Source organism: Periplaneta americana, chromosome 2 (genome assembly GCF_040183065.1).
Source record: "Periplaneta americana isolate PAMFEO1 chromosome 2, P.americana_PAMFEO1_priV1, whole genome shotgun sequence".
Lineage (NCBI taxonomy): Eukaryota > Metazoa > Arthropoda > Insecta > Blattodea > Blattidae > Periplaneta > Periplaneta americana.
Genome location: NC_091118.1, coordinates 29,932,761 through 29,947,172, shown reverse-complemented (window position 1 = coordinate 29,947,172; position 14,412 = coordinate 29,932,761). Strand labels below are relative to the sequence as shown.

The 14,412-nt window shown below is 36.9% G+C and overlaps 1 protein-coding gene and 1 non-coding gene across 3 annotated transcripts; one reads left to right on the top strand and one right to left on the bottom strand.

Annotated features, from left to right (window-relative positions):
• Positions 1-393: 393 nt before the first annotated feature.
• Positions 394-465, bottom strand: TRNAS-GGA (transfer RNA serine (anticodon GGA)). Its single transcript has one exon. It is a non-coding gene; the product is annotated as a tRNA-Ser (tRNA).
• A 1,251-nt stretch (positions 466-1,716) lies between these two features.
• Positions 1,717-12,048, top strand: LOC138691653 (26S proteasome non-ATPase regulatory subunit 10-like). 2 transcript variants are annotated; one of them, XM_069813859.1, is made up of 3 exons: positions 1,717-2,064; positions 5,765-5,836; positions 9,757-12,048. In XM_069813859.1, exons 1-3 carry the CDS (start codon positions 1,834-1,836, stop codon positions 10,411-10,413), a joined length of 960 nt encoding a protein of 319 aa, XP_069669960.1. In that variant the 5' UTR covers positions 1,717-1,833; the 3' UTR covers positions 10,414-12,048. The 2 variants fall into 2 exon arrangements, with proteins under 2 accessions (XP_069669960.1, XP_069669969.1); XM_069813868.1 differs by lacking the exon at positions 5,765-5,836.
• The last annotated feature ends 2,364 nt before the right edge of the window (positions 12,049-14,412 follow it).

The following is a 14,412-nucleotide window of genomic DNA, read 5'->3' as shown; positions in this document are numbered from 1 at the left end:
TAGACAACAGCGCACAAGCGATCTGAGAAAGAAGCAGAGTTTTAAAGCAAGTAGATGAACGGAGAGGGAGGAGATCCTTCTCTGAATCTGGGCGGGAAATAGAAATCGACTGGTCGTGCAGCAAGATCGCTACCGCTGCCATTTAACGATGATGCATTCAACCAGGCTATAAAACATCTAGGAGGAGCACAATAAAAACAATTTTAACGCGAAGCTATGAAAGACACCATGTAAACATTTTTTTAAATTATAAATCACAAATATTATTCATTGCACTTTATATAGCCTACTATGCATGGTTTGAAACTTTCAAGGATGTTTAAAAGTTAAAGTTTGTTTATATAAAACAAAGAGGAAGTAATATGAGAGAGAGATGGAACGGAGAAAAATTCTCTCCGGCGCCGGGATTTGAACCCGGGTTTTCAGCTTTCCGTGCTGATGCTTTAACCACTAAGCCACACCGGATACAATCCCGACACCGTTGAGAATCGTCTCAGATTAAGCTCCATCTCTTGGGTTCCCTCTGGTGGCCGCCCTCTGCACTACGTCATAGATGTCTATGCACGCAGGACCGAAGTCCATACATGTGTAGAGGTGCACTCAGATGAGTGACTGGTTGGCCGGGGTCCGACGGTATGGGCGCCGTCTTTAAATCACAAAGTGATTTTTATTACGCATATCATATTTATTTTGATGTACCGAAGTACATATGATATTTCCATGCAGATATTCTGCTTTCTCAGATGATGAGAGAGAGATGGAAAACCCGGGTTCAAATCCCGGCGCCGGAGAGAATTTTTCTCCGTTCCATCTCTCTCTCATCATCTGAGAAAGCAGAATATCTGCATGGAAATATCATATGTACTTCGGTACATCAAAATAAATAAAATAAATAAAATAAATAAAATAAATAAAAAAGAGGAAGTAGTTCTTCGTTAGTATCGCAGATCTTTTGGCCCCTGAAATTCACTTCCATTTATTGTCTACTAGACAGGGCACCAGCCAAGTTGTCAGTTTTGTACAAATATATTTGAAATTGAAAGTAGGTACTCCAAACTACATTATTTTTAACATAAAAAATTAATCGGCCACCGCTTTGAACAATAATGTTAGTATGACTTTACAAGAACTGACATTCTTCAAAAGCATGTGATGCTGAACTTGTAAAATGTACATATGGCAACACAGACCACGTGGGTGGGTGCAGTGTTCTCGCTTTCCTCAGATTATTTCCCATTCCCATTTCCGTAAAACAGTTCTGGTTACGTGTTAGTAGCTAGTCTCTCTCAACATGTGTGATGCTGTAGTGTGCTCGAAAAATGCTGCGAGGTTGTGAATTTCCTTGTAATTATTAATTTGTGCAATTATTCAACAATGAATGGTAGTGAAAACATAATATATTTTGGAAAATTTAGGAAACTCAGTTTACAAGAACAGATTACTGCTATACAGAAGGGAAGACCAACCCCAGCACTAACTGGTCTTACATGTATACATGTAGGCTAATTTGTAGCATGTTTCATTCAAGAAGGTGTCATTTCGTGCTGTTAACTTCTTTTCTCCTCTTAAGAAATACGCAGGAGCCGCCACTGCTGTCCAAATATGCCATTTGTACTTCCTGGCTTGCGTAAGATTTCTGTTTATTATCTGATAAGTTTTATCTGTTCTTTAAAACCAACTCAAGTTACTAGTCGGTAGATAAGCACCATATAGAGTCTCAGAAGCATCTGCGTGACAAAGTCTTTGCACAGTTGTGCTAATCCACATCCAGGCTGTCAGTTATCACTGGTATTTTAGTCAGATTTCTAGTCTTGACTTCTATCTTTGTACAAAATGGCAAAGCCACACCCTGTGAATCAACTACAGCTGAGAGTGAAGGCACTGGAGGAGCAAGTGGTGCTGTTATTGCCACTTGTGGAAGAGGTGAGAATCCTGAAAGAGTGGAAGGATGCGCAATCCACGGCGACAAAAGGGGTTGAAGAGGGAAGTGAGTTTGAAGATCTGAAAAACAAGCTGAAAGAGAAAGAAGAAATAGAGCACCAATTGCGGTTGGAACTGGAAGCTGTAAGTAATAAGCTGTTACCATAGTTACAAATATCTTTTCATTTGCAAAAGCTGTAATATATATATATATATATATATATATATATGTATATATATGGTGTAGAAGTGAAATTAATTTACTCTCAAAAGAACTTCATTTTAACATAATGACACGAAAATACATAAGTGCTTAAAGGAAGCCGTATATAAAAATTAGGGTTAGTATATTAAAAAAAAGGGGACACTTTGTTTGAAAAAACCAACCAAACTGTCTTGCTTTTCTTATTTACGTACATCAGCAAAGGGAAAAGGACATACATAAATAATTATAGGTTATGGCAACTTTAAAATGTAACTTTAATAGTACATTATGCAACGAGCCTATAATGAAGGTAATTAAGAAGTGAGTATGGATATTTATGAAACGAGCGCAAGCGAGTTTCATAATTTTCATACGAGCTTCTTAATTACCATTATAGGCGAGTTTCATACGACTTTTTATGCTCGACCATATTTCTAACTTGATATTATTAATTTTTTAGCAATGTCCCGTATTTTGTGAGATGTGCGCAGACGCGAAAGTATTGATTTTTTCCGAGGAACAGATGTCCACATTGACCTTGCTAGGCCATAAGAACCTACAGAGATAACATTGAAATTAAATTAGACATTGAAAAACGAGATGACAAATTGAATTTATTTGAATATTATTTACAATTAACGCTAATTATTATAGTAACAGAACATAACCTTCTGCGACAGTATTGGATTTCCAGCCTCCGCTAATTCTCTTTCGATTGCATATCCGAGAATAATCGATACTTGCGGTTTTATAACGGTAGAAAGCTGACCTGTCATTGGCTGAAGAGTTGTAACCTGAGTCGTCATTGGCTGAAAGACCTGACCTTTAATGAGTAGGTGTACTTTAATGACATGCATTAAAGGTCTGCTACCAGGTGTATAATTACTACATTTCGGCATGGTCGAGCATAAACAATACTAAATCATCGATCTTTTCCTTATATATTTAATCATAATGACATCAGCCTACGAATAACGGTGACCACAGGATCCCGAATTACAGAAAACTATTTACAAAGTAAGTACTTTTAAAAATAAACAAATGACGTAGAATTAAATAATATGGATTTATAACAAATAATTTTACTAGGATTATTAAGTCTGAAAAAAAAAAGAGAATTATTAATAACTAGCCGTACCTGTGCGCTCCGCTGCACCCGTTACAAATAAATATAGAGTAACTACATAATTAAAATAGGATATTTGATCCAGGGAACATTCGTGCTTCCGATATTACTTCATACAAACACAGAAACATTCTCTGTAGGCTATCTTTCATAGCTTTTGATTGTTGTTGTCCAAGGCCCCTTATAGACGAAGTCATTTGTTTTTTATTTCATTACACGGCTTTAGATGGCAGTTATTTTAATTTTAAAACTCATTTATCTCATTAAATATCAGTTCTATCACAATTTTTCAAAGAATAAAACTCATCGGAAATGATTTTTAAAGAAACGTTTGCTATGTAACATTTTTCACAAAAATCAATAATAAGCGACATATTTCGATTTATTTAATTCAGGCCCGCTTATAACCCCCTTTTAAGTAATGTATTTTGAATGCCATATAGCCTAAAATCTAAGTTACAACGAACTTAATTCATATTCCAATTTTCATCGAAATCCGTTCAGCCATTATCGCGTGAAAAGGTAACAAACATCCAGACAGACAGACAGACAGACATACAAACAAAAATTTCAAAAAAGCGATTTTCGGTTTCAGGGTGGTTAATTATATATGTTAGGACCAATTATTTTTGGAAAATCGAAATTTACCAGAAAAATTTCGGCTACAGATTTATTATTAGTATAGATTGAGGACCGGTTTTGCAAAACTTGCTAGCTGTAAAAACTAAATTTTATAGGAAACACAAAAAAAAAAAACAAACAAACAAACAAATGCAAGCTGTGCTATAGCTCTTACATAGCAGAAAGCAAGTTTTGGAAAAACGATCACACTTTGACACACTACTGTGAAGGAAATAATAAGATTTTCCTAAGAAGTCTTTAGCATCATGTAGAGGCCTGTCTTATGTTAACTAATCCACCAAAATCTCAATTTTGAAAATTTTGCAATTAGCAAGTTTTGCAAAAAACGGTCCTCAATTGAATTATTGTTTTCACTAAGTCCACGAATAGGTATGTTAAACGCAAATTCACAAAATACAGGACAATTCTGCGTCCCGAGGACACAACCACATAATAAGGGACGAACCCGTAAAATACGGGACATATACGAATCCTAATTAAATTTGACCAAAAATCGTTTTTCAGATTTTCATAAAATAAGATTCCCCATTAAATTCTGAACTGCTTTATGCAGGATGAACCGTAAGCGATTTAATTAATTTTAGAGAGTTGTTCTTTGAGATATTTCAAACACAAAAAGTTTATTAGGCCTACAATTTTACACCTTTTTGCTTCCTTTTCGAATAAAAAATTGTTTTATATGAAACATTAATTCATAACGTACTTTTGGAAAGCTATTGATTTAATTCCCAATATGCTCAGTCAATTTAAAAGAGCAGTGTATTATTATAATAAAAGATTGAAAGAAATTTAGTCGACCTGATTGGCGAGTTGGTATAGCGCTGGCCTTCTATGCCCAAGGTTGCGGGTTCGATCCCGGGCCAGGTCGATGGCATTTAAGTGTGCTTAAATGCGACAGGCTCATGTCAGTAGATTTACTGGCATGTAAAAGAACTCCTGCGGGACAAAATTCCGGCACATCCGGCAACGCTGATATAACCTCTGCAGTTGCGAGCGTCGTTAAATAAAACATAACATTTGAAAGAAATTGTAGTTTTATCCTTTAACAGTCTTACTAATAAACCATGTATAGTTTTTATACTAGACTTATGCAGAGTTGAGACAGAAAACTTTACTAATAAACCATGCAGAAGCGATGGACGTATAAACAGCCTGTAACTATACAATGGGAATTGCTTTGCAGTAGTTATATACATGAAACCCCTTGTTTAAGCGTTGTATACTCGTATGGAGAAAAAATGGCCGCCCCTCTAACAGCTGTTCGTATCGACTGTCATTTTATGATGATGGTTGCCTAGTAACCAAAGAAGAACAAACCAAAGAGCACAGAATAATTAGAATAATATTACTGCAGCTTGTACTCTTTGACCAAAATATAGTATGGTAATCGATTAGAGCCAGTTGTACTATCGATACTTAACACGCCACACTAGAGCGCTCTACCGGATGTAATATAGAACCTCAGATATTCTGTCATCTTTCGTAACGAAGTAATGACGAAACTATGACGTAGCTGTGTAACAGTTATACTGTTATACACGACGTATGTAGTGATTATTAGTAAGGAATTTACACACGACTTATAAACGAGCTGCTCATAGTATAAGTATAAGACAGTTAAACGTCTGTATATAGAGTATTTATTAGTAAGACCGTAAATGTGCAGAAATTTGATCCGAACAAATGTAACACTTCAAAATTCCTTTTCAGTACGAGAGCATTTGCAGTATTTTGTGTACGTTTCTATGCTGGTTTAGTCACAAATCTTCTACTCTTCTTCTTCTTCTTCTTCTTCTTCTTCTTCTTCTCTTCTTCTTCTGATTCAGCTGTCACCTGATTAAGCTCTAGTCTATATGTGTTTATCATTACAGGAGAAACAGAAAGTTGCAAAAATGGAGGAAAAGATGAAATCTGAAGGCCAGTTGCGACAGCGGCAGGAAGGAGTAAGTGATAAGCTGTTGCCATGGTTACAGTAATGACAGGGTTTCAGTAATGAAGGACCTAAAGTGTACAGCTCAGATCGCGACCAACTGAATAGGAAAACGTGTAATGCATTAGAGAGGAATGTAGATCAGTGCAACCGAATTCCAGATAAGAAAAACCTGAGGTAAACAAAATGGTGGAGTTTTATCACCTCACATACCATATTACCAAATCTTGTGTTTTCTCCAATTGGCTTATGCTGATCTAAGCCTACGCGCTGGAAATTATTTTGCAATTCCTTATCGAGATGTTGGTCGTTACTGATAATTTAGACAGAAGTGGAATATGTTAAAATCATGAACCGAGATTCGTGATACCTTCAGATCGCAGACATGGGTTATCAAAAATCTAGTCTCACAATAGTAATATGCGTTATAAGAGCGGTATGTTGAAGTTTTCATGTTCGAGGAAAAGTTTGAAAAAGCGAAACGTAGTTGAGCTTTTTTAATTTCCGAGAATTGAAAGAAAACATACCGCTCGTGTATCGTACATTATTTTGTTCATTTTGTTTATTACATACCTGAAAGAGGAATTTCTAATTAGTTGCAATGAAATCTCCATCTTGGTTTCTGTTCAATGACGGCAAATTTGCAAAACAAAAATATCTATCTTCAACAATGTTGCTTTAAAATGTTTTCTGTGTTTACTATACTCCAGCAGGCCTTGATATCCGTCTGTCTTTTTTTTCCCCCAGTCTATTATGAGTCTGGAACAACGAGTTAGAAAGAGAAAGATATAGAGTGGTCATTGCGCCGCCATGTTTGAAGAAAATTGAACGACCGTCGATAATGAACTTATGCGCCCAAAACAAAGTGGGCGTGGTGATAACTGACATTAGAATCGTCAGCTGTCTTAATTTCGTTTGCATAAATCAGATAAACTGAAGTGGAAAAACCTAGTATTTCGTCAAATACGTGCTAGGAACTTAATCTAAACTTATGTACGCTAAATTTAAAACACTTGAGCTATTCCTAGAAGGAATGCTTAAAAGAATAACCTAAGCAAAATTGTCATGTAGTATGACAAGAAGTCCTAGCAAATATACTGAAGAAAATGTTAATATTCCTAGGTTCTTTTAAATGCGACCTGCAAGATTGCCTATAAAATGAACGAGTATGATTCGGATGATTTTATTAAATTGTTTTCCCAGTCTCTACACGTTGCAAAACTATTTACTATACCATAAGATATAGAATGCAGCTGGCTACGGACTGGAAGGTCCGGGGTTCGATCCCAGGTGGTGACAGGATTTTTTCTCGTTGCCAAACTATCAGAACGGCCCCGAGGTTCACTCAGCCTCCTATAAAATTGAGTACCGGGTCTTCCCGGGGGTAAAAGGCGGTCAGAGCGTGGTGCCGACCACACCACCTCATTCTAGTGCCGAGGTCATGGAAAGCATGGGGCTCTACCTCCATGCCCCCCAAGTGTCTTCATGGCATGTTACGGGGATACCTTTTTACCTTTTATAAGATATAGAATGAAAGTAGGCTCTATCTGTAGTAAACAACCTTTACCTCCAAGCTTGTAACGTGGGTGAAACATGACAAAACACGCTTTCAGTTTTTTGTTACCTACAGTAAAGTATAATTATTATCGAAATGTGAACGTGAGGCCAACAGCCGGCTGGTCTGTCTGAGCCTTTCAAGGGCTGTGGCACCACAGATTATTATTAGTGTATAATTGAGCACCCACGTATAATAATGGGGTAAGTAGTTACAGTACGAAATATATTCATACTTACCCCATTATTGCACGTGGGTCCTCAATTATGTTCTTTCATGTCCTTCCAGTCAAAATACTAATAACAATACGACCTACCCCAGAGTTTTGCGTTATTTTGGATGCGAGTGTCGAAATACAATTTTAATATTTGATTGCTATTACTAGGTTTGAAACGGAATTGTAGCGGTTTTATCCGTATTTAGTTCAACTTTATTACTAGTGAACCATTTATTTGATTAATCGTTTGTCTTCTAAATAGGCCTACTTTTCATAAGGTACAGCTCATCGTCTTCTTGTATAAGCAGTAAGGACAGAAGGAGCAGAAATAAAGGATGCCGGTGTCGAAATACAGTTTTAATATTGTATTGCTATTTGTTTTTCGCTGGGTCTGAAACGGAATTGTAGTGGTTTTATCCGTATTTAGTTTAAGTACATTACCAGTGAACCATTTATTTTGTTTATGCCGGGCGTTGTTACACATTTATGCATGAAAAAAAATGCTGCTAATTAACAAAACTATGGACTTAACTTCATAAAATTTACATGAAATATGATATATCAGTTGTCTTTTTCCTTTTGACATTGCAGTTATATGCAGCACACACAACAGGCATGTTTTTTCTTCGTTTTTTTGTACTTCTTACCTCCGTTATACAACATTGTAAGCAGACGAATTTTTACAAAGGTGGGCGCTTAGTTCAGATCTGCCGTGTTTCGCGGTGGCACCGCAAAGAGCGCTGTACAGGACAACATGGTCACTCTGTCATCACGAATGCAGTAACTTTAGTGGAGTTGTAGAGTTTACTTAATTTTTGCAAATATTTAAAAACAATAATTTACAGTGGAATTTAGGTGAAATTGCAGTGGTAAGTTTCCAATTTATAATTATTACTATATTGAACGTCTCTAAAAATAAGCAGTCACTCATAACGATGCACCTCCGCACATATGTGGACATCGTCCTACGTTCATAGATATCTATGACGTAGTGCAGAGGGCAGGCCACTAGAGGGAACCCAAGAGGTGGAACTTAAACTGAGACGATTCGATCCGACACCGGGATGGGAATCCGGTGTGGCTTAGTGGATAAAGCATCAATACGTAGAGCTGAAAACCCGGGTTCAAATCCCGGTGCCGGAGAGAATTTTTCTCCGTTCCACTACTCTTTCATCGTACGATGACGCAGAATATCTACATGGAAACTGCATATGTACTTCGGTACATTAAATAATATATATGAATTACGTTAGCTTATGAATAAAGTTATTAATTTTTCGTATAAGCTTTATCTGAAATTAAGTAAACATGTACCGGTACTAGTCGTTCAAATTTAACTGAAGAATACTGATGGAGAATCTTTAGTGCATAATTTAAATATGTATGTCTCTATTGTATTGATTAAGGCTGGTTGAGTGGAAGAGAAGGCCATATGGCCTTAACTCTACCAGAGAAAATGAAACATCCTATTCTACTGTCCAAAGTTACCCATATTTATATATGTATTTCTAAGAAGCAATTTAAGTTATAAATGTACTTCAGTTGTCTCAAGTTTCTGCAACACCTTAAGAAATGGCATGATGAATTTCATATTTGAAGTGTCAACAACACTCATGCCATGTAATTTTTTGTTTCTCCTGAAAATGTATGTTTTTGGACTATGGTTTTTTTTTTCAAAAAAACCCTTAAGGCTCATTCACAATGAAAATTAAACATAACGTAAGCGTTAACTTAAGAATATAAACGTTACGGTAAAATCAAGAAGTCATACCATCATTCACGATGGGAACATAAACATAACCGCAAACATACTTGGTAACCATGGAAACATAACAACGACGCCATTTCCTCATATTCTGTCGTATACTTCAGCGCTCCACGATTGTGTTCTGTTTGCAAATCACGTAAGCATAAGCATGACAGTTTGGAGTTTGCAAACTTTCATGTAAACGTCTTACGATAATGTTTATGTCAATGCTTATGTGAATCATTGTGAATGATCCCATTTGGTAGCCTGGGCGCAAACTTCTGTGTTTATGTTACGGTTATGTTTAATTTTCATTGTGAATGGGCCTTTACATTGTATTATGTTTCAAAGAAAAACGTTTTAGTCTAATAATTTGTAGATATCTCTATGGAGAATGGTTTGTTTGTGATGCAGGAGGCGGAATCGCGGAGACGTCCCGAGTCCACAGAGGCAGCTGAGAGTGGCAATGCTGCCGCTGTGCAGATCCAGCAAGGCACAGTCTGGGGCAAGAGGACCCCGCTGCACCGGGCAGCGGACCGGGGACTCACAGGCCAGGTGCAGGCTCTCGTGGAAGCAGGCAGCAGTGTGGACGCCGCTGATCCAGCAGGGCGCACGCCTTTGCACCTGGCAGCGCGTGGGGGGCACACGGACACGATTCAGGTCCTCCTGGACGCAGGCGGCGCCGTCGACGCCGTGGGTTCTGACGGCTGCACGCCCTTGTGCCTGGCGGCGCGTAGAGACCACCAGGAAGCGTGCAGGGCGCTGCTGGCTGCTGGTGCAGGGCTGGGATTCAAGGGAGAACGAGGTCGCACCGCGTTGCATATGGCCGCCTTCAAAGGGCACCGGGAAGTGTGTCAGCTGCTGATCTCAGCTGGGGCAGGACTCAATGAGTCCGATCTTGATCTGTGGACTCCACTGCACTGTGCAGCAAGGTTCGGCTACGCCCATGTGGTGCAGCTGTTGGTGCAGAATAACGCTGACGTCAACTTGGAAGACAGTAATGGACGCACGGCCCAGGATGTGGCGATTGAGTTCAGTAAGACAGATGTGGCGGCCTTGCTGGAGGTGTGATACTCGCCGCTGACGTGAATGACCAGAACTATAGGAAGCGTCCACTGTTGCTTCCAGCGAAATAAAGTGGCAAAACTTCGGTGATTGCATCCACGAACGACCACACCACGCAATGGAGTCGTCGGTATAGGCTACATGTGCACTAAAATACGTAAAAATGCCTAAATCACAATGAAAATGTTGCATAGTGAATTGCCACAGTAGGCCTACATCATAATAGTACATTATGCAACGAGCTTATAATGGTAGTAATTAAGACGCGAGTATGTTTGTTTATGAAACGAGCGCAAGCGAGTTTCATAATTTTCATACGAGCGTCTTAATTACCATTATAGGCAAGTTTTATACGACTTTTCATGTTCGACCATATTTCTAACTTGATATTATTCATAAGTATTCATGTTATGTTTATCTAAGTGAGGAGCGGAACTGACCTTCTAAATTGTGAGATGTGCGCAGACGCGAAAGTATTGATTTCTTCCGAGGAACGAATGTCATTGACCTTGATATAATCTAGAGAATAACATGAACATTAATATTGATATAACCTGGAAATTGATTTAGAATTGAAAAACGAGATGACAAATTGAATTTATTTGAATATTATTTACAATTAACGCTAATTATTATAGTAACAGAACATAACCTTCTGCGACAGTATTGGATTTCCAGCCTCCGTGACGTTTCGCTAGGTGTCTTTCGATTGCATATCCGAGAATAATCGATACTTGCGGTTTTATAATGGTACAATGGTGATTTCTCATTGGCTGAACAACTGAACTATAATGAATAGGTGTACTTTAATGAGGTGCATTAAAGGGCTACTACCAGGTGTATAATTACTACATTTCGGCATGGTCGAGCATAAAATACTGAAGGAACTGGAATTAAATTTTATTCATTTCCTGATCGTACATGAGAGACAGATAGACGGAGGAAGTGAAGTTTAGCAGTGAGAAGAATGAAGTATTTCCTTTATGCAATGTTTATTTAAACGCTTTATGGGAGGAAATTGAAACCGTAGGAGTGGTTGGCGATTGACTAATAAATAATAATATAAGGTAAGTGCGCCAAATCAGGCCATGATAAGGTTTGCTTCCCTGGCATTTGGTTCTTTCTCAATGAATCTTTTTCAAATTTAAGGCAATTAGAAATTTATTCATGAGGAAATGGAAAACATATAGCTTTACTGTTAAATTGTATTATTTGTTACTAAAGATGTCGATAATTCAACAAAGGAATAATTGGCCTTATTAGGAACAGGGGTTTCAAATAAGACCAGCTCTGAATTTCCAAATTTTGCAAGTAAACAGAGTTGATAAACTTTTCAACTGATGGAACAAACGATTGAAAAAAAATGTATTTTATTTAATATAATAAAAAAAACTCTAAGTCACTGAAAAAATGGTCTTTGCACTATGAATTACATAAACGTTTCAAATTATATCAGAACTCAATCATTTTCATATTCTGTACACTCAAAATGTACAACTTTCTGTTTGTTGGGATCACAATGTCCATGCACATATCTTCGACAAGTTTCACACAAAATCATATCTCTGATTACGTCCTCCTTACAAATACAACAGTACCAGCTTAGATAAATGAAATTAATGAAATAATGAATAATTAAATAAATAAACAAAAACAAATAAATACAAATAATTAATGTAAAGAATTCAATGAATTCGTTTGGCCTTAAAGAGCTACTTACGTTTTGTTACGTAAAACAATCCTAATTTAATTATGTTATAAAATATATTGAGATCTTGGAAATAGATAAAATATACTGTAATGATATGCATAACACACTACATTTTCATGAAATCTGTAAGGAGTTTTAAACAAAAAGCACTTCCCGCGCGGTAGTATGAACACAATCAGGTTCGGCCGCACATCTTTCTTCCTCTATGCATCCACTATATCAGGGCTGGGCATCGGGAGCGCATCCAGACTCTAAACGGGGATGCTTAATATTCATCAGTCACGGAATCAACGCTGCGCGGTGTTCGGCGGGGAAGAAAGAGGTTGAAGAGAAATCATATGGCTCCCCGAGAGAGAGTAGAATCCGCTCTTGCTGCCCAGCTCTGCACTATATACAACTGACCACAAGCGAGTGGTTTATATGCCTTAACATTCAGCAGAACATGCGGATGAGGAAGATGCTACCCTTTATCACCAATATTTGACAGTTCTTCGTAAAACAGTAATTGGCCTTATTGGTCTACATGGCCTTATTTGACGTATTTACCTTAATTATGTTAATTATAGACCAAATCAAAAATATGCATTACATCATGTTGGTGCATCTACACGGTTAAACTTTTCTTTCAACTTTACGCATTTAATATATATATATATATATATATATATATATATATATATATATATATATATATATATATATAGGAGACTGTTGTACCTTTAGCACAGTGTACCTTTGAACATTTTTTGTTTTTTAATTTTTGCTGTTACCTTGAGGACTCAAACTGAAGTAGACTCTAGAAAAAGCCGCTAAGTAGCTCTGGTCGTAGTTTCAGTTTGATTTATTGCAAAGTGTGAGTTCCGTAGACAAAAGAAGTTTTTTTAGTACCAAAAGTAAACATTTCGTTCATTGATGTATGTTTTCTAACACAAAACCAGATTGCATTTGTTAATATCTTTCAAGTACGGTGTGTTCCCTATCATCTGGTGAGTAATAACATATTTTAATTTCCATGATTTATTTGACTTTCTCAGTTTTCGGAGCCATATTTGTTTAAACGTGCACCCTCTTGTACCTTTGAACACAAAACATCTTGTACCATGGAACATGTTCCAAATTACACGATACTATCGGTTTTTGTTTTTCTTTTATTTTAAGGTCATGTCACGAAGTAAGTCTGGAGTTAAGAGGCCCCCAATTGATCCGGAAGCTTTGAAGAAAGCTGTTGAAGCAGTTATTGCTCCTCCAGGAAATAAAATCTCAATCAGAGAAGCCTGCTCTGGTTTATGATGGCAAATACATTTTAAATATGATTGTCAGTTTTCACAGCTATATTCCCACCTATATTACACGTGTTCCAGCTTACAAGAGTGTATGTTCCGAGGTACATGATCCTGTTGTACCTTCGAACACATTACATATCTCTTCATTTTATTTTTTCCATCCTTAATAGATCTGTAAAACAGGAAAATACATACAGGAAGTTGTAAAGGAATCTTCAATAATTACTTCAAGCTTTTTTTTTTCATTTAAAAAAATTTCATTTCCCAAAATTACAAAAAATAAAATGTGAAAAGTGTTTAAAGGTACAACAGTCTCCCCTATATATATATATATATATATATATATATATATATACACGTAGTGAAGATGACGTTCAAACCGGCGGCGCACCATGTAGACACAAAATCTTCATGCATAATCCTATTAATTGAACGCGTGTTTTAAACTTGATTTTTTTTTTCAATGTTCTTCCCAGGTTACATGTGTACGCGCATGGAAAATTGAACAGTGTAGTCGGCCTGGTTGGCTCAGTTGGTATAGCGTTGGCCTTCTGTGCTCGAGGTTGTGGATTCGACTCCGGACCAGGTCGATGGCATTTAAGTGTGCTTAAATCAGACAGGCTCATGTCTATAGATATACTGGTATGTAAAAGAACTCCTGCGGGACAAAATTCCGGCACACCGGTGATGCTGATATAACCTCGGCAGTTGCGAGCATCGTTAAATAAAACGTAATCTTTACCATTTAACATTTGAACCGTGTAGATGCAGCTTTAGAATAGGTTGTTTACTTTTTCTGTCTAAAATGTGGCTGAGCTACACTAGAATATTCCCGTAATAATAAAAATGATGATGATGATGATAATAATAATAATAAAAAATATAAAAAATAATAATAATAATAATAATAATAATAATAATAATAATAATAATAATAATAATAATGCGGTATAGAAGAAAATTCGTGGGAAACAATAAAAATATTATATTTGTAGTGAACATTTCGAAATC